Source organism: Ipomoea nil, unplaced genomic scaffold, assembly GCF_001879475.1.
Source record: "Ipomoea nil cultivar Tokyo-kokei standard unplaced genomic scaffold, Asagao_1.1 scaffold3130, whole genome shotgun sequence".
In the NCBI taxonomy this organism is placed as follows: domain Eukaryota; kingdom Viridiplantae; phylum Streptophyta; class Magnoliopsida; order Solanales; family Convolvulaceae; genus Ipomoea; species Ipomoea nil.
This window is the reverse complement of record NW_017619558.1, coordinates 372,501-394,142: the sequence shown is the minus strand read 5'-3', so window position 1 is coordinate 394,142 and position 21,642 is coordinate 372,501. Positions and strand designations below refer to the sequence as shown.

The 21,642-nt window shown below is 35.2% G+C and overlaps 2 protein-coding genes across 3 annotated transcripts in view; one reads left to right on the top strand and one right to left on the bottom strand.

The window, feature by feature from the left end:
- Positions 1-1,277: 1,277 nt before the first annotated feature.
- Positions 1,278-21,642, bottom strand: part of LOC109166933 (protein YABBY 4-like) — a 21,522-nt gene continuing 1,157 nt past the window's right edge. The window contains exons 2-8 of one of the 2 annotated variants that reach the window (XM_019315832.1): positions 5,358-5,474; positions 4,359-4,520; positions 4,100-4,244; positions 3,949-3,997; positions 2,911-2,986; positions 2,460-2,540; positions 1,278-1,507 (exon numbers count right to left, since the gene is read on the bottom strand). In XM_019315832.1, the coding sequence (XP_019171377.1) occupies positions 1,439-1,507; positions 2,460-2,540; positions 2,911-2,986; positions 3,949-3,997; positions 4,100-4,244; positions 4,359-4,520; positions 5,358-5,465 (690 nt within the window). In that variant the 5' untranslated portion in view covers positions 5,466-5,474 and the 3' untranslated portion in view covers positions 1,278-1,438. Of the gene's footprint in view, positions 1,508-2,459; positions 2,541-2,910; positions 2,987-3,948; positions 3,998-4,099; positions 4,245-4,358; positions 4,521-5,357; positions 5,729-21,642 lie in introns of those variants that run through there. The other variant, XM_019315831.1, reaches the window with a different exon arrangement.
- On the top strand, positions 10,448-13,602 carry LOC109166919 (ATP-dependent DNA helicase PIF1-like). The gene is made up of 3 exons (XM_019315817.1): positions 10,448-11,117; positions 11,226-11,709; positions 13,374-13,602. Exons 1-3 carry the CDS (start codon positions 10,448-10,450, stop codon positions 13,600-13,602), a joined length of 1,383 nt encoding a protein of 460 aa, XP_019171362.1.

Genomic DNA, 21,642 nt, shown 5'->3' with positions numbered 1-21,642 from the left:
GCTAGTCTAAATACTTAGTCTAGAAACGATAGTCTAAATATGTACTACTTTTAGTTTAAATTTCTCTAAGTTTTCTTAATTCTCTTTTGCGTAGCGTTGTCATTGCAAGCGCCTGTTGATATTTGGCAGTGATAGTTTTTTTTTTTTTTTTTTTTTTTCCGTACATGTTTCATTTGTTGTAAGATGTGTGTCGTAGATTCTCATGTGAAAGTATTAAACAAATATTAATATTTATTATATTATATTTGTAGAAGGTTCATGAGTAGTACCTCTTCTTCTAGTTCCATAACTTGTTTACTTGATAATAACAATAATGATTCTACAGGTAGTCTAAATACTAGGTGGTTTTTTTTTTTTTTTTCTTTTTCGTCAAGGTTGATGTTGATTTTGTCATTAATCCAAATAGGTTGAGTCTAGAAAATAAAATGAATTGTTAATTTATATTAGTTCTAATATATTTAAAGGATGCATAATAAGTATTTTACATACAAGATCAATGAATGTTTCAATAACCTATGGTGGTAACTCAGATGGTAAATGAGCTCTCTTTGTGGAGGAGAATTTTGGGATAACCTGGATTCGATCCCACAAGCGATGATCTTCTCGAAGCGAACGGGGATTAGTCGGGTAGACTCGGACCACCTCGTGGTTTACACCCTTTTTAAAATTTTTTGGAATATAATTAATTAATGAATTTGAAGGTACGGAATCTTTGAATTGTAAAAAATAAAAAATATTATAACTAATAATGAAATTATATCTCTTTTTTAAAAAAAAAAAAAAATTGATAATGAATAATATTTTTTGAAGAAAGGAATTTTAGACATCTAATTCTAAATTAAAGAAATGCATATGTATTATTTTTTATTGTAGCTACTAATTTATTTAATTTAATTAGAGTAATAAAGTGAGGTACTTACTTTTCATCTACAACAATGAAGTTATTGATTTTTTTTTTTTTTAATTTCGATTCGTTGTTGAGACAAATTGTTTTGGAATAACTCAATCAATTGGAATAATATTTTAAAATATATACTGGTTTAGGAAAGGATAAATTAATGGAAAATAAAATAATTGGAGCTACACCTACTTAGGGTTTCAAGATAACTAATTTCAAATTAATTGGAGCGCAATGTGATTATTGAATACTCGAGTCTTCAAAGAAACTAAAATAAAAAATTTAAAAAAAAATGGTGAGTGCTATTGCATAAGAAAAAAAAAAAAATTAAATAAGCAAAAGCAAGCCAAGAAGAACATGATATAGGAGAACTAATTAATATCCACATATAGAAGTTCTTCATTGATAGTAATTAAAGGGTATCTTAACCCTATTTAATTAAGGCTACAGATTACATTAAGATACTAAACATACACTTGGCTACCTAGAGAGAGAGAGAGAGAGAGATTGTGGATAGTAGCACTCTGGTTGATGTCTCTTCTAGTAAGGGGAGATACCAACATCTGCTGAAGCAAACAATCCATCTTTTATCAGCATATCTTCTCCATCCTATCACCCAAAAACAATTAATAAATAAATGAAACAAAAAAATATATGTATCTACAAGTCATTTATTTATCTTCTTTTGAATATGTGACTCCACTGAAGCTCAAACCCATAACCTTTCATATACAGAAACAACTTGGTGCCATTGGACCACAAGATTCTTGACTACAAGTTATTTATTTAATCATAAAATTCAAGAAAAATGGTTTTACTATACACACCAACCAACCATTTCTTATTAAAAACATGCTCAGTTTTAAGATTTTCTAAGAATAGTACAACTCTTTACACCAAGTATTTATAGCTATGATTTTAAGTCAATTATATTAACTCATGTACAATAAAAGTAAGAGTTCTAGTATGCATACTCCTAAATTCTACTCTCTTAATTCTACTTCCTGAGAGGATCGGACAAATAAGAATTAGTTATTTTCATCACGTGGGTCCATAGAAAAGTGTACATCAAGAACATGTGAGATAAAGTAATAGTTGGGAATAAAATGAAAGTTCACCAAGTATTTTTCTAAAACTAAAGTCAGACTTTTAAATCTCCGATCCCGTTATTCTTTCAATTTTTATAAATATATATACCCATTTTTTTTTTGATAGGAAAATATATATACCCATTTACACGTTTTTTTTTTTTGACCAGTACCCATTACTTTTTAAACGCCTTGCAAATTTAGTTACATACGCCTCAATTTGTATATAGGGTTTTATAAGAATATAAAAAGTAGATTTGAAGTTACAAACAAAGTTTGATATATCTCAATTAGTCAATATACAAAATTTACAATTCGTTTAACAATTTAAAAATTAAATTTGTAAAAGTTAAAAAAAAAAAAAAAAAGAAAAAAAAAAAAGAGAAGAAGATGGAATTGAACTAAATTTATAAAGGAAGAAAAATGTGATTTTTATAAATAAAATTATCAAAAATTGGACTGCAGTAATCTACCTGTGGTCGCACATTAGACTTCTTGACAGTAGCCTGATGATCAGGCATGATCCCAAATTGGATGTGCGGAAAATGGGCCCACTGAAAGAACAAGAACAAGCTAGAATTTAGCAAGAAACACAAATACAATGTAACGCCCTAGGCTGTACGTACAGTGTATATATATGAAGGTAATAAACATATATATAGAATCATAAAAAATAATAACGAGCTTGTGAATTTTCGAAGGATTGCATCGCAATTATTATGTAATTGCACTGTTACAACTCACATATATACTTGGAGGACCTTGCGGTGCAATCGTATTCGAATGTGGTGGTGCAATCATATAGTAAGTACGGTACAATTATTCAGAAATTCGCAAGTTCTTACAGGTTAATTATTATGGATATATATATATATATATATATATATATAATGTAAGTAATTTAGCAGTAAATAACTAACAGACATTTTTAGCAGCAGCACTGAAGGCCTCTCTATGAGTGATGTCAGGATTTCCAGCTTTAATGCGTTGTATTTCTTCCCTGTACATTCAACGTAGCATCAAACCGCACACCCAATCACCATTTACAAAAGTATATCATCAGTCATGTCATCCACAACCTTTTTGAATCAACGGCTCGTAAGTAATCCCAGTTGAACAAATAAATTAATTAATTTTGCTACTTTTAAAATTAAAAATTCATATTCCAATCTCAGCTCATAAATCGAACAACAATATAATTACCAAAAAATAAAAAGTTCATTCTTCCAGAAATTATCAGTATGTATATCAAACTTTGAATTAAGAGTTAATACCACAAATATTCCACTGACTATTGGGATATAGTACTCTTTTTACTCATCAATTTTTAAATCGATTAAAACACATCCATTGACTTTCATTTTTTATCACAAATAGTCATCCATTAAAATTTATATTAAATGGATATTATATCTTAAGATATTATCATCAAATCAAAGCTAACTCCAAGAGAATATAATAGTTTATGCCCTAATTACTGGAATGTTTGAAAATTGGACTACAAGAGAATTCTTAATCACCGGAGGCGTCCAATAGGTAATCAATAGTAATCAAACATGCAATTATAAACTACTACTAAGTACTAACAATCAAACTGGTTTCTAGCTCTAATCTTTAAGATAAATGTGGTTATTGAGTTACAGAACTACTGGGTAGCTGGTAATCCCTAATTGGCAAGCAAGTTGACACAAAAAAGATAATGAGACATTTTGATTTTAGTTAAACTAATGTATTAATAATTCTTAGATTTAACACCCATTTAACATAGGACTATTTATGATAAAATATGAAAGTTAAAGGTATATGTTTTGGTCGAATTGGAAGTTAATAACTAAAAGGAGTACTAAATATCGCAAGAGTCAGAGGGCCATTTGTAGTATTAATTCTTAAATTAATCAAATCCATGTAAGTACTAAATATCAAGAGTCTTAGCTTGGAGAGATGGTCGGATCGGTTACTTACTTGATGAATCGATTGTATGCAGAGGGAACTCTTTGTCTCTTTTCGGGAGCTGAAACCATTAGAATCCATAATAAAGTATGATTTCGGTTTAATCTTAAATTCTAATGGTAGATGAAAAAAGTTAAGGAATGAAAAATTAATTAGGATATACGTCTGTTAATGAGAGGTGGTGGGCGTGGAAGCTCATCAAATCCTGCAGCTCGAAGAGGCAACACAAACTCAGCTGATGAAGCTGCTGCAGCTTGATGATGAACATTCATCATCAAGAAATTGGGGTTGGAGTTGGAAATTTCATCCTGAAATTAATTAATTAAATGTTACAAGTGGTAACCTAGCTAGCTAATTGCAACAACTAACGACAAAAACAAAATAAATAAAGAAAACCTTAAAAACTTTTTATATTATATTACCAGAATGCTGTTATGGGAAGGAGAGAAGAAAGAGTGAAGGTGGTGATGATTAGGCGGCGGTGAGGGGAGAATCAAACCGCGCATGTTGACAGGCAAGAGATTGGTGCAATGGCCGCATCGGACGGTGACGGTCTTGAACAAACTCGTGCATGGAACACTAACCTAAAAACATACATACATATATCTATGTTACGTTACAACTTAAACTAATTAATTAGTACGTACACTCAACTAATTATCAACTAAAATTTCTATGAACTAATCCTTCCATTATTACGGTGGCCGGCACTAGCACTGCCGGAAATTATGGAATTTTCGACCACTTGAAAGGGATCTTAAATCAAGTTGAAAATAAAAGAGTGGTCGGAAATAGCAACAAAGGTTTTTCCCGATACCAAAAGTGGTCAAAACAAGGCTTTTGACTTGATTTAAGATCACTATCAGGTGGTTGGAAATTACATAATTTCCAGTAGTGTAGAGTAAAGAGTGGTAGAGCAAACCTAGCTAATTGCAGGTGATGAAAGAAATAGTACATAGTACATACACAATACAAACACACACACACGATACATAGTCCATAATCAGGTGAAAATAAGCATTAATCCGCGAACTGCAAATTTGTGAAGCATTACACCGTAACTACTACATGATTGCACTGCTACAGCTCTCAAACATGCCTGGAACCTTGTGGTGCAATCCTTCAAAATTATAAAGTATAACGACGGAGTTGGAGAAAAGCAAATTAGATTATACATATATAGGTCCATAATTAAGTGAAAATAACTTTAACCTCTAAACTGTGAACTTATGAAATATTGCACCACATCTACTATATGATTGTACTATTACGGCTATCAGACAGTGCCATCGTATCCAGGTGTCGTATACAGGTACGATGCAATCATGTAATAAGTGCGGTATAATCTTTCAAGATAATAGAATAGAACGATGAAGTGGGAGAAAAGCAAATTAGATTATAGAATATAAGGATGGTCGTACCGCAAGGACAGTGTCGCAGATGTTGCAATGAACATAACAGAGCTGGTCGGAGGGAGGGAGAGGAGAGCGGTGGTCCAATGAAGAAGACGATGAGGAAGAGAATGACATTATAATAATGTTTGGTTCTTTTGAAATTGAATGCCTGGCTGCGTTGGGTATGATTGATTGATTGATGGATTGGGTTGACAGAGAGAGAAATTAACATAAACCCCACCTTGGATCTCTGATCTGATTGTAGGTGGCCGGTATGGTGTGGGATTGGGGGTGAAATAAAGGTACTGAGAAGAATTGGACTGAAATTGAAAGGCCGGAGAGATCGCAGCAGAGGTCAGTGAAGCTAGCTAGCTTAGCTAGGCACCAAAACCCTTTTCTTTTTCTTCTCTATCTCTTTCTCTCTCATTCATGGCCATGTTCAAGGTGTCGGTCATGCGTGGATATAATATGATGGGTCATCATGCATGTCTATGATGATTGGATTGAGTTGTGCATATATACAATAACATAAATATTAATGCCAAAAACTAACTTATTGATGAGCTACCATGACCATCACAAGATTTTTGGGATTTTCTATAGTATACAAGTTTTTTGCTTAATGATTACTTCAAAATATATCAATATAAGATTATATAGTAGATGTTCATGCATAGCTAATTAAATGTTAAATTTGTATATTTAAATCAGTAATTCAAAGTATATAAATGCAACATAATATATGAGAGATTGATTATAACTGTCATTAATGGGGATTATACCCTGATCGGATCGGGTCGTATTGCCCGGTCACCTGACCCGCTTGAAGGCTGCTTGTTAAGCTGTTCAGTCAGCCCCTTTGGCCGGGCCTCCCGGTCACCCGGTCGTCTCGTGAAGCTGGGACGTTCAGTTGGCCCTGCCCCTCTCTGGTCGGTGACCGGGAGGACCGGCCGGGCGGGGCTGGGCCCCTTTGCTGGCAGAGGACTCACGCCATGTGCGTGACTGCATGTTCGCCTCGACTGGACCCGGTGCATGGGCGCCACGTGCCCGTCATGCCGGAAGGCCGGGTGTTGTTCCCTATGTCTCTTATAAATACCGCATTAAATGCTGGAGAGAGGGACTTTTGGATTAAGCTACTTACTAGATTAGAGAGGATCCTGATCATCATATACGATCGGTCTATCTGTAACTCTACTGTAACCTTTTTGTACCAGCATACGGTTGTTTTATCCACATCAGTCATTAAAATAAATGTTTGCAACTTTGTAATAACGCTAGATTGGAGACTAGTGCGGTGGCAGCTGGGCTGGAGACCGGTGGCGAGGTGATAGCGCTGGATCAGAGACGGCGGCGATGGAGCTGTGTGAGGAGCAACCGCAGCAGCGACTCCCACGACGATGGCGATGATGGAGCTATGCGAGGAGCGACGAGGAAATGGAGAGCTGCGACAGCTGTGGGTATTTGGTGATTTATGGAGATGGAGAAGGGTGAAGACGACAGGGGCTAGTTGCAAGGGTTTTTGTTGAGAAAAAAAAATAATACGCGTTCAAAGTTAGAAACTTTTGACGCGTATTATAAAAACGGGTTGACTATAGGCGTCCAAAGTACAGATCTTTTGACGCCTATAGTGTTCTAAAATTAACGCATCAACAATGTGCGTCAAAAGAAAATTATTTATATAATGGCATTTTAATTACAAAAGTGCCACCGCCTCCCACATTACATGTCCAAAGTTTAAATTTTGGACATGTAATCTTCGATTTTTTTGATCATTTTTGTACTAGTGTCTCTAAGTCTTCTTAATTTTCTTTAGGGTAGCATTGTCATTGTCTTCATCTTTAGTAATTGCCCTCTTCTTCTTTATTAGCAGCGTGTCATGTGCAATTGAGTTACTGGTGGTAGCATAGAGGGTAGCGTCATGCAATGAGATTATGGTGTAGAAAGTTTTAGATTTGCTTTCATGTGTATATGACTGGGATCGTGGTTGTACTATGAATTTTTTTTATCTTGCAAGCACCTTTTTGATATTTGGCAGTGGTAGTTTTTTTTCGCCAAATGTTTTATGTGTTGTGAGATGTCTGTCATAGATTATCATGTGAAAGAATTGAACAAAATATTAATATTTATTATATTTGTATAAAATACTTGGTAAATAAATATATAACATATTTCGTATTATAACTTTGATATTTAATTACAAGATAGTGACTCTGTTTGGTAAATGGTTGTTAGATGTTAGTTGATTGGGTTAATTAGAGGGTATAACTAGTTGATAACATTAGCTCGTTGTAGAAAGGTGTTTGGTAAATTAGCTGTTAGCTGATAATTGTTTGGTATAATTTTTTTTCTCAAAAAGCTAATTGAAAAAGTTGTTTTCAGTAGCTTTATGAATTTTAGCATTTTGAAGTTACAAAAAACTAAATAACCAAACACTTATATTGATTTTTTTTACCCAAATCAAACAATTAATAGTGGTCAAATAAGCCAAATTTGGCAATCATTATTGTGTGGACTATGGCCCACACAAATTGTGTGGACCATATTTTGTCTACGGTAAAATAATGTACGTTCAGTATAAAAATAATGTACATTCAGTACAAAAATAATGTACATTGTATTCAGAGGATGTACATTATTTTTGTTCTGAGTGTACATTATATTGTCTAATGTACATTCAGTACAAAAATAATGTACATTTAGTATATTAAAAATGTACTTTTTATCATGGTCCACATAACATTGTGTGAACCATGGTCCGCACAATAATTTGCCCAAATTTTGCTAATAGGCTAACTGTTTTACCAAACAGTGCTAGTGTAAAAACGAAGATAATGGACAATGTAGTGAATATAATTAATTAATGAAATTGAAGGTAAAGAATCTTCGAATTGTAGTGTAAAAAATAAAGATAATATAACTAATGAAATTATATCCCTTTTTAATTTTTTTTATAATGAATATTTTTTTGAATAAAGGCATTATAAACATCTAATTCTAAATTAATTAAATGTATATGTATTATTTTTTGTTGTAGCTACTAATTTATTTAATTTAATAAGAGTAAAAAAGTGAGGTACCTTTTTTTTTTAAAATAATGATCATGTATTATTAAATGAGCATAGAAATAGAGTAAGGAGAAATAGAGTCCAAATACAAAGATTGGTCCTGATCAAAGGCTAACGAAGCTAAAATATGAGCAGGAAAATTTAATGTTCTAGAGATGTAATTTAAAGAACAATGAGTAAATGACAATATAGATGTCCTACATTGGTCAGTAATCATTCGAATATATGACAAACTAGTCGTTGAGCTTGAGTGTATGATGTTCCGTAGCTCCATGCAATCTGTAGGTAGGTCCACCTCCAGTATATTGTGTTCCTTAAGCCATGAGAGAGCCTCCTTGCAAGCCAATGCATCTGCCATAAGCGGTGAAAAGGCACCGGGTAACTTGCCATATTTTGCAGCAACGAAAGACCCATCGTGGCCTAGTAGAACCATTCCGTATGTTGCATCTCTCGTGGGTTGCTTGTAGCCAGCGTCTACAAAGCATCTCAGTCTGGTGTGTGTCTCGGCTATCGGCAGTACTGAGGTCGTCGGGTGCTGCTGACGATGGTGAACCTGCCGATAGGCGTTTTCGGCCATCATCGCCCGTCTCCAAGTTTGCCCAGGCCCCGGCAACGCCTTGTCCCAAACTGCGAAGTTGCGGGCTCGCCATATGTGGTAGAGCACACCTACCGCCACCCCAATTTGCTCCTCTGTCAAGGTGTTCAACATACTCATAAGCCATAATGGAAAAGAATGTGTCATAATATTTGCAATAGGTAATTCTAAAACATTCCAAACCATCCTAGAATAATCACAAGAAATTAGAGCATGCATAACATTTTCATGAGTTAGATCACACATTGGGCATGCAGGGCTCACTTCTACCCTCTTTATAATCAGATTATTAGTGGTGGTTTAAAGTGGGGTACTTACTTTTCATCAACAACAATAAAGTCATTAATTTTTTTTTTTTAAATTTCTATTCGTTGTTGAGACAAATTGTTTTGTGAGTTTGTCAATAACAATTGCTAAAATTGTTGTCAATAGAGGATGATAATATATAATTCGAAATATATGGTTACAATAGATATCGTTATTGTTATAATAATTTAGTAAAAATTAACTTACAAATTTATTTAGAGGTTTTCATGTATTGATAAAATTCAGATAATGATGTGTAAACTTGTTCAATTGGAATAGTGAGATGTCAACATTGTAAATTCTTTGAAAAATGGTCCTACCGTTTTAGAATTTAGGTATAATTGTATTTCTGATCAACAACTTTGTACTTAGGTCACGCAGGTCTGACAATGATGTAAGAACAATTTTGTCTAATAAATAAAATAATAGTACAATATTTGCAAAGGTACCATTATAGAAATACATACAAAAATTTTTAATACCATAATGACCTAAATCATTCGATTAATAGAAAAGCATAATTGAAATATTGAGTCTTGTTCGAAATAATCAAAAGAAGATTAATAAACGAAAAAAAAAAACAAAGAAAAAACAATTAACTTAAATTTGTTATTTTCAAAAAAAAAAAAAAAAAAACTTAAATTTGTTATTTTTTAAAATGCAAGAAAATGATTTTCAAGGTTCCTGATTTAAAATCTTTGATGCAACTTTGAATGCGATGTAATTAATCGGGTTAATTATTTGACTAAAGTTTATGTTAAATTTTATATTGTATTTTTAATATATTTTAACATATTCGTAGTATATATTTAATAATTATGCCAATTCTAATGGGGTTCGAACCAAAAACTTTTCTTATAGAAATTAATAAGTTAAGAATAATAAATAGTTAACCGGAATATTTCATTACTAGAGTTTATATTAATGGAATGCAGGGTTATTTAAGGGAAGAAAATAATGTAATAGAGGATAAATAAGGAAAATCATAAAAAAAATACTAAAATCAAAATAATATGAACCGTACACAACTGCAGAACAGAGGTAATCGTACATTTTTAAAAGAATATTAAGTCAAATTTAACGTATTTGAGCTATAACAACAAATGTTTATATATATGTATGTAGAGTTTGTGTTGACCGATTCGCAGAAAATGAACTTTGCTTTAGTTCAGATTGAAAAGCTATTATCTAATCATGGTAAGAGTTTGAAGGACTATCCTGAGATGCCAACGGCCAATTTTGGTGCGTTAAACATTATTGCAAATAGGTTGATTCAAGAAGAATTATCATACGATCATGGAGAACAAGAGAAAGAGAATCAAGAATTGGTAAGGCAGTTAACAGACGAACAAAGGGCAATATACAATGAAGTGTTAACTGACGTCGATTGCCAGCAATGTGGGTTATTCTTCGTATCTGGTTATGGAGGGACAGGTAAGACTTTCTTGTGGCGAGCACTTTCTTCCGCATTAAGGTCTAAGAGTCAAATAGTTTTAAATGTTGCTTCTAGCGGCATAGCTTCGCTGTTATTACCTGGGAGTCGTACGGCGCATTCCAGATTTGCTATACCGATATCTGTTAATGAAGATTCCACGTGCAACATAAGGAATGGCAGTGAACTGGCGGAACTTCTTGTGCAAACAAAGCTGATAATATGGGACGAAGCCCCAATGATGCATAAATTCTGCTTTGAAGCTTTGGATCGAACTATGCGGGATTTGATGCGCTTCGTAAATCCAAGGAGTTCTGATATGACATTCGGTGGCAAAACAGTTGTTTTGGGTGGCGATTTCAGACAAATTTTACCAGTCATTCCCAAGGGTACTAGACCGGATATAGTTCGTGCGAGCATTAGCTCATCCTATCTATAGCAATCCTGTAAAGTCTTGAGGCTGACTAAGAATCTACGCTTGAAAAGTGTTCAATTAGAATCCGAGTGCAAGGAGATCGAGGAATTTGCTAAATGGATAGCTAATATAGGTGACGGAATGATTGGGTGTCAACTGGATGGGGAGTCAGAGATTACTATTCCAGAAGATTTGTTGTTAAAGTGCGAAGATGACCCTATTGCTACAATTGTTGATAGCACTTTCCCCAATTTCCGACTGGGACTTGCCGATTTGTCATATCTTAATCATAGTGCAATTTTAGCTCCAACATTGGATGTGGTAGATGCCGTTAACCAATACATGAATGACCATAATCCCGCTGAGAGTAAGACATACCTGAGTTGTGATTCTGTGTGTAAGTCAGATGCCAATGTGGACATGTTAGCGGATTTGCACACTCCGGAATTCTTGAATGCATTGAGATGTTCTGGAGTCCCAAATCATGCGTTGACATTGAAAGTTGGATCACCTGTTATGCTGTTGCGAAATATTGATCACACATTAGGATTATGCAACGGTACAAGGTTGATTGTTACAAGATTGGCTGACCATGTGTTGGAAGGCCAAATCATGTGCGGTACAAATGCAGGAACCAGAGTATTGATTCCTAGGATGTCTCTTACACCGTCAGATCCTAGATTGCCTTTCAAATTTCAACGAAAGCAATTTCCCTTGATGCTATCCTATGCCATGACAATCAACAAAAGTCAAGGATAAACGCTTGCTAAAGTTGGGTTGTTGTTGAAAAAACCGGTCTTTAACCATGGACAACTATACGTAGCTGTTTCAAGAGTTAGTAACCCCAGGGGTCTGAAAATTTTGATTTGCGGGGAAAGTGTAACATGTCTTAGTACGACTAAAAATGTTGTGTACAAAGAAGTTTTCAATAATGTATAATAACAATTAACAATTTGTTTCAATAATACGTTTCTTATTAGGTTTCTTATTCTTATTATATTATACGTCATATTTTATGTACTATATAGGTAGAGTCTCTTAATGTATAATAAAACTACTATTTTCATCAATATCGAATAAAATCACTACTTTTCATTTTACATTTTTAAAGGTCTAATAACTATATTCTATACTGTATATATATCATACTATTACGAATTCAAACTATATATTTTTTCATCTAATTATATTATACTGTATATGTATCATAATATATATATAGCCGCGCATCGCGCGGGTGCACCTACTAGTTTCAACAAATAATTACACAAATATTTTTTTTTTGTTCCCGTTAAGGGACTAATTTTATTAGCTCTTATTAGATTTATTATAGATTGTAGATACATTCACACACACTAAATATTTAATATTTATAATTGAGTTGGTAAGCAAAATGTTAATGCTACTTTAATATTTGAGAATCATATATGTATCATGTTAAAGGGTCGTTTGGTTAGACCTTTTTTGAAGAAGAGTAAAAACTATAAAAGCGTAATTTGAACTAAATTCGAAGTAATCTTATACTGGTGAACAGATGGGTGCCATATACACCCAAAAAAAATGTTACTGTAATGAAATCATTTAACTATGAGTTATCACGATATAAGAACTGATAGAATTGTATTGAATTAATGTAATTATAAATGTACAGATTACAGGTATATATATAAGAAAGAATCATAAGGAGACTAGGATAGGGAATCATAATTTAACTCAAATATATATAGTCCTAATACTCCCCCTTAAGTGCAGGGTACACTAGTGACTTATAGCTTGTCTCTAAGAAAAGAAAACCTAGGCCCAGGTAGGTCTTAGTAAAAATATACATTCACACACACTAAATATTTAATATTTATAATTGAGTTGATAAGCAAAATGTTAATGCTACTTTAATATTTGAGAATCATATATGTATCATGTTAAAGGGTCGTTTGGTTAGACCTTTTTTGAAGAAGAGTAAAAGCTATAAAAGCGTAATTTGAACCAAATTCGAAGTAATCTTATACTGGTGAACAGATGGGTGCCATATACACCCAAAAAAAATGTTACTGTAATGAAATCATTTAACTATGAGTTATCACGAGTGCTGGTACTAGATTAGAGAGGATCCCGGTCATCATATACGATCGGTCTATCTGTAACTCTACTATAACCTTTTTGTACCAGCATATGGTTGTTTTATCCACATCAGTCATTAAAATAAATGTTTGCAACTTTGTAATAAATCTAGATTGGATACTAGTGCGGTGTCGGCTGGGCTGGAGACCTGTGGCGAGGTGATAGCGCTGGATCGGAGATGGCGGCGATGGAGCTGTGTGAGGAGCGACCGCAACAGCGACTCCCACGGCGATGGCGGTGATGGAGCTATGCGAGGAGCGACGAGGAAATGGAGAGCTGCGACAGCTGTGGGTAATTGGTGGTTTATGGAGATGGAGAAGGGTGAAGACGATAGGGGCTAGTTGCAAGGGTTTTTGTTGAGAAAACAAAAATAATACTCGTTCAAAGTTAGAAACTTTTGACGCGTATTATAAAAACGCGTTGACTATAGGCGTCCAAAGTACAGAGCTTTTGACGCCTATAGTGTTCTAAAATTAACGCGTCAACAATGTGCGTCAAAAGAAAATTATTTATATAATGACATTTTAATTACAAAAGTGCCACCGCCTCCCACATTACATGTCCAAAGTTTAAATTTTGGACATGTAATCTTTGATTTTTTTGATCATTTTTGTACTAGTGTCTCTAAGTCTTCTTAATTTTCTTTAGGGTAGCATTGTCATTGTCTTCCTCTTTAGTAATTGCCCTCTTCGTCTTTATTAGCAGCGTGTCATGTGCAATTGAGTTACTGGTGGTAGCATAGAGGGCAGTGGTATATGACTGGGATCGTGGTTGTACTATGAATTTTTTATCTTGCAAGCGCCTTTTTGATATTTGGCAGTGGTAGTTTTTTTCGCTAAATGTTTTATGTGTTGTGAGATGTCTGTCATAGATAATCATGCGAAAGAATTGAACAAAATATTAATATTTATTATATTTGTATAAAATACTTGGTAAATAAATATATAACATATTTCGTATTATAACTTTGATATTTAATTACAAGATAGTGACCCTGTTTGGTAAATGGTTGTTAGATGTTAGCTGATTGGGTTAATTAGAGGGTATAACTAGTTGATAACATTAGCTCGTTGTAGAAAGGTGTTTGGTAAATTAGCTGTTAGCTAATAATTGTTTGGTATAATTTTTTTCTCAAAAAGCTAATTGAAAAAGTTGTTTTCAGTAGCTTTATGAATTTTAGCATTTTGAAGTTACAAAAAGCTAAATAACCAAACACTTATATTGATTTTGTTTACCCAAATCAAACAATTAATAGTGGTCAAATAAGCCAAATTTGGCAATCATTATTGTGTGGACTATGGCCCACACAAGTTGTGTGGACCATATTTTGTCTACTGTAAAATAATGTACGTTCAGTATAAAAATAATGTACATTCAGTACAAAAATAATGTACATTGTATTCAGAGGATGTACATTATTTTTGTTCTGAGTGTACATTATATTGTCTAATGTACATTCAGTACAAAAATAATGTACATTTAGTATATTAAAAATGTACTTTTTATCATGGTCCACATAACATTGTGTGAACCATGGTCCGCACAATAATTTGCCCAAATTTTGCTAATAGGCTAACTGTTTTACCAAACAGTGCTAGTGTAAAAAGAAGATAATGGACAATGTAGTGAATATAATTAATTAATGAAATTGAAGGTAAAGAATCTTCGAATTGTAGTGTAAAAAATAAAGATAATATAACTAATGAAATTATATCCCTTTTTAATTTTTTTTTTTGAATAAAGGCATAATAGACATCTAATTCTAAATTAATTAAATGTATATGTATTATTTTTTGTTGTAGCTACTAATTTATTTAATTTAATAAGAGTAATAACGTGAGGTACCTTTTTTTTTTTTTTTTAAATAATGATCATGTATTATTAAATGAGCATAGAAATAAAGTAAGGAGGGATAGAGTCCCAATACAAAGATTGATCCTGATCAAAGGCTAACGAAGCTAAAATATGAGCAGGTAAATGTAATGTTCTAGAGATGTAATTTAAAGAACAATGAGTAAATGACGATATAGATGTCCTACATTGTCAGTAATCATTCCAATATATGACAAAGTTGTCGTTGAGCTTGAGTGTATGATGTTCCGTAGCTCCATGCAATCTGTAGGTAGGTCCACCTCCAGTATATTGTGTTCCTTAAGCCATGAGAGAGCCTCCTTGCAAGCTAATGTCTCTGCCATAAGCGGAGAAAAGGCACCGGGTAACTTGCCATATTTTGCAGCAACGAAAGACCCATCGTGGCCTAGTAGAACCATTCCGTATGTTGCATCTCCCGTGGGTTGCTTGTAGCCAGCGTCTACAAAGCATCTTAGTCTGGTGTGTGTCTTGGCTATCGGCAGTACTGAGGGCGTCGGGTGCTGCTGACGATGGTGAACCTGCCGATAGGCGTTTTCTGCCATCATCGCCCGTCTCCAAGTTTGCCCAGGCCCCGGAAACGCCTTGTCCCAAATTGAAGTTGCGGGCTCGCCATATGTGGTAGAGCACACCTACCTATGTGGAGGTGTATACTAGAACTCCATCCATTTTCTCGGACTCACGAGGGCTTGAGAGCTTAACAATTTCAACCTCAGCAGGCAAATTAGATGGATTAACAGAGAAATCTATTCCTTGTGGGACATCAGCAATAACAGCAGAGGACAGAGCATTATCATTAGCCGAGAAAACAACCAAGCTTCGATTGTTGGGCTCATCAAACGATTTTTCTTCCTCCTCAGACACATTAAGAGCCCCACTTTTTAAAGAATCAGATTTCACAGAAGGTAAATAAGGGGGATCAACAGATACAGAAGATTTCACAGGAATTAAAGGAGGCACATTCTCAGAATTAACAGGCACAGAAGATGGGGCAGCATTAGACACTAGACCCTCAGGTTTATCTGGCGGAATTTCTAGGGGAGTCAGAAGTATTTGACCTGTTACGCAGAATCTCAAGACGATGTCTGGCTTCATTCTCGGCAGCCTGAAGATATAGGGGTCGTGCAACTACTCGATGACGGGAGATTTCTTCTGACTCAAGGGCTCTTTGAACAAAGTAGTGAAGGAACGCCCCAGCGCGATTTCCATCTGAGGGCTCTGGAATAGATGCCGGATTAACGTCATCACCTGCTTCGGAGGCCAGCAGCAAGAGTTCACTGGTGTCATTGTCGGACCAGTCGGCATAGAACTCTGGGTAATCGGACAGTACTGTGATAATGATTTCATCGCGGAGGAGGGGATCAAGCTTCAAATTTTTCTTCATAGCCAACTGGAGCAAGGTTATGACATGCTTGGTGGTTGTTTCTTGTGAATGAACCTTTCTCCCAAGCTTGATGATAATGTTACGAATTGCATCCGCCATTGGTCAGAGATTTGAGAAAACGAAGAAGTAAACCCTAGATAGGAGATCAAAGAGAATACAGACGGTGTGCAGAGATAGTCTCTTGTTTGTTCTCACAAGTCTGACTCGGTAAACGATTATAAACCTAAGGGAGAAGAACCCCAATAAATGCAGCTAGTCAGAATACATGCAGATCCGATGTGATTGACGCAACGATATACCTCCTTTTTAGGCAAGAAACGGATGCTAGGCATATTTGAAATTTGAAAAAGCCTAATCACTTTTATTGTAATTTAGGTTAAGATATTCTCTTAACAAAAACGAAGGGAGTTTTAAAAGGAAGTCAAAACTGAAATTTGACCAGTATACGTAAACCATGCACTCTCCTTCTGAGTGACGATCTGCTCTATTAGTCAATCCTGCAGATTCCCAGAGCAGATCTGAGAATCTCAAACCGGTTTGCGTCTAGGGGCTTAGTCAGAATATCAGCCAATTGTTTCTCTGTTTGAATATATTCTAACTCAATCTCCTTCGATTCTACCAAGTCTCTGATGTAGTGATGCCTTATATCAATATGCTTCGTTCTGGAGTGTTGAACTGGATTCTTTGAAATATTGATAGCACTGACATTGTCACAATAAGTGTCATAATTCCTTGAGTAAGACCATAGTCTAATAGCATCTGTTTCATCCATACTAATTGAGTACAACATCCACCAGCAGCTATGTATTCTGCCTCTGCAGTACTTAAGGAAATTGAATTCTGTTTATTACTCAGCCACGACACCAAGTTCTTACCAACAAAGAAGCATCCACCAGATGTACTCTTACGATCATCAATATTTCCTGCCCAGTCAGCATCAAAGTATGAAATCAGACTCAGTTCACTGTCCTTGGAGTACCATAGTCCATATTGAATCGTTCCTTTTATATATTTCAGAATTCGTTTAGCAGCTATGAGGTGTGATTCTTTTGGATCAGATTGATACCTTACACATATTCCAACACTGAACATTATGTCTGGTCGACTAGCCGTCAGGTACAACAGACTTCCTATCAAGCTTCGGTAGACTGTGTTATCCACTGATACACCTGTGTCGTCTTTGGATACTTTTGTGGAGGTGGAGATCGGTGTCCTGGATGGTTTACATGATTCCAGATCAAACTTCTTGACTAAATTCTTAACGTACTTTTCTTGTGAGATAAAGTACCCTTCAGGACTTTGCTTAACTTGCAATCCTAGGAAATACGTCAGTTGACCAACCATGGACATCTCAAATTCTTTCTTCATAACTTTTACTAACTCATCTGTGTATTTCTGTAAAGTTGATCCAAACACAATGTCATCCACGTAGATCTGAGCAATGGTGACATGACTTCCAGTGGTTTTCACGAATAATGTTTTGTCAACACTTCCTCGTTTATAACCATGCTATAGCAGATACTATGTCAGGCGTTCATACCATGCCCGTGGGGCTTGTTTAAGGCCATAGAGAGCTTTTCTGAGCTTGTAGACATGTGATGGATGCTCTGGATCTTCAAATCCCTTAGGTTGCGCCACATAGATATCTTCATGCAGGTATCCATTCAAAATGCTGTCTTGACATCCATCTAAAACAGTGTAAATCCCAGAATGCATGCAACAGCTAATAGAATTCTGATTGACTCTAGTCTAGCCACAGGAGCAAACGTTTCATCATAGTCAATTCCTTCTATCTGAGCGTATCATTGTGCCACTAACCGAGCTTTTTTCCTTGCAATATTCCCAGCTTCATCAGTTTTATTTTTGAAGATCCACTTTGTTCCAATTATGTTGACACGATTAGGTCTTGAAACTATATCCCAAACATGGTTTCTATCAAACTGATGTAGCTCCTTCTGCATTGCCTTGATCCACAGATCATCCTGTAAAGCTTCTTTTACATTCCTAGGTTCTATCTTTGAGGTATAGCAAGCAGATCTAGATATTTCTATCAGATTATTTCTTATTCTGCTCCTGGTCTTCATCCCATCTATTGGATAACCAATGATGTTATCTGATGGGTGATTTTTCTGAGTTCTGGTGGGTTTGTCTTTACCTGTATCATTTATAAGAGTTGTCTCCCGTTCAGAACTTTCTTGATCTTCATATGAGGATTCTTGTGATTTGGGCTGACTGTTGCTATCTGCAGTATTCAGTTCACTGAGAGGAAGCTCTGTCACTGGATCAGTAACTGTTGTTTCCACTGATTCTTCTGGACTGTCGTCTATAACAACATTTACTGATTCCATTACAGATTGAGTTCTCTTGTTGTAGACTCTGTAGGCACGACTATTTGGAGAGTATCCAAGGAAGATGCTCTCATCACTTTTAGGTTCAAACTTCCCTCTTTGTTCTCTATCAATCAGCACATAACACTTCGTCCCAAACACATGAAAATACTTCAGGTTTGGCTTCTTTCCCTTCCAGATCTCATATGGTGTTTTGGTCATTCCTAGCGCAGAATTGCATACATCGCGATAGCATCCTCCGTTCTTCTCGGCGGCCGTAGTTCCCCATTCTCTATGGCTAGCTCATCCATCAAGCGCTCAAAACGTCGAAGGAGTTTTTTTTCTGGCGTTGGTCCAGGTATTTCTTGCTTCATTCTTTGTTTCTGCTTAGGTTTCTTTGGGCTTTTGCTGTTGGTTTCGTGGGGATTCGCACGACGAAACGGGGGGTTTGGTGCGCCCGGGGGGGTTGGGTTTCCGGGGTGGTAGTGGATGTGTGTATGGTTGCAGGTTTGGGCCTGTGGCGGTCTATAGTGATTTTTGGAATCCAGGGGTGCTTGGTCTGGCGGGGGTTTTGGGTTGGCCTGCGGTGTTGTCGTAGGGGTCTGGTGACTGAAGATTTGCAGTAGGGATTTTCTGTAGGGTTCCGTTTTTTTTTTTTTTTTTTTTTTTTTTTTTTTTTTTTTTTTTGTTGCTTATATGAAATGGATTTCCAGTGTTTAAGGGCTAGAGGGGATGGGTGTATGGTACATTGGATTGTGTTACATTTAGCATATGCTTTTAATTGTGTTTTTTTGTATGTTTCTTATTTGTTTTCTTAAGAATATGTTAAGATTACAGTGTACAATTCCTTTTTAATTATGTGTTTGTTTTGCTGTATGAGGGAATTGTATTTTTTAACTTTTTTTCCATTAATGGTCCAATGAATTTTGGCAGGGGATGTTGCAAGTGTGAATATAAACACATTTATGGTGTTTTAATGGTGGAAAAATTAGGTGGTATTCTAGTTACGTTTTCGATTGTTTGTTGGATTTGTATATACAAGTATTTTTTATAAGTTGTAGTATCCTTATACAGAGCTAGCAAAGTACTTTGAAATAATCTTCTGAAAATTAGGGAGGGGGTGGTCTGTATTTAATTGGTGGACTAGGGGTGTGCATTGGTGAAAAAAAGTGTGTGCATGTTTGGGAAGAGGTGTGTGCATTTAATGTTCCAGATTGTTTCGCAGTGTAGTTGTTGTTATTTGGTCTATGCATTGGAGACTTATGACGTGTGCGGTATCTTATTGCATCATTGTGTGTGGAAAAAATAGGTTTGGTATGGTTGACTTCATTAAATTCATTGGGCTTCTCTTTTTAAAAAAAAAAAATCTAAGTGCACCTGGTATGTTAGATACTTCTTTTGTTTGGCGTGTGCTTTGGAGTGTTTTGGCGTGTGCAAATTACTTCTAGGGGGGATTTAGCATCAGTTTAAAAAAAAAAGTGATTTTCTGTGGCCGACTTCTTTTTATTGAACTACCTCTCTTTTTTTTGTTTTTTTTTTTTTGTTTTTTTTTTTTTACCATTTGTACGTTAAGATGGAATGAATTGTTGGAGTTTGTGGTTTGTGCCAATCATATATGTTAGTGTCTGTGTTTCAGTTGTGACGCATGTGCGGAAAACACTGTGTTAATACTGTTGTGTGTGCATATTGTCAAGACTTAGGTGTGTGCGCTGCAGTTTACAAATCCATTATTTATTGTGATTTGAAAATTAAGAGTATATTGTTAATAATAAAATGTCATTTTATTTTTTTAATATGGCATAGCAGTTCAGCTTAGTTTAAATAAAATGTCAAATTGTAGTTCCATTACATTGCAATTACTTAAAAATATAAAATGGGCGCTATAGTTGTTCAGTGTGTGCGTGGGGGCTCTTAATTGTTAAACTTTTTTCATTCTTGACTTCCCATCCATTCAATGTTTGCACACGTCCAAAACTCCATACTTAGGTGCGTGCGCTGTAGTTGTTGGGTGTGTGCTTCGATCTAACGGATATCTAAACTAGGTCTATTCCTGATATGGTTATCTCTTATACTTTTGGATACCTGTTGTGGATTTATTCTACATCCTAAATTTCGTTTTTTTTATATATATTTTGCCAGTCGTAGACTTCTTGGGATTGTGACCTTCGTAGGGGTGATACACAAGCCTTGGTTGCCCTACACGTGCACTTCTTGTATGAAATTCTAATGTTTCATAGCAACACGCATCGGAAATCAAATGTCACCTGCGTGATGGGTTCTGGAGCTAGTTCACGCTGAGGCCTATAAGTAGTTTCAAATATTTGAATGTCATTTCTACACTTTTATAGCGTTGACAGACGTAATATTGCGATATTCTATTTATTGTTGTTAGTTTGAATTCACAATTTTTTTAAAAACAAAAAAACATAACACGAATTTTTTCGTTTACCCTTTACCAATTTGTTCCCTTTAAAATGAATCTTGCTCTATTTCAGTATTATGCACGCACCTTCAGTCGCGCATGCATACACCTATGTTCTCATTCGCACACCTTGTTGCACATACACGCACACGCCACCAAACACATCATCTCTGGTGAAAAAAAAAAAAAAAAAAACAAAAGGGCTATTACTTTTTACAATATATTTCTTGTAAAACAAACCAACAACAAGAAATCACGCATACACCAAATAAAATTTTTTGTGCTTAGGAGGGTAAAAAAATGCACAGCCCCCATCCCTAAAATATACAACCGCCATAGCACATCTACGCACACAGTACGGTATATTGAATTATTATAT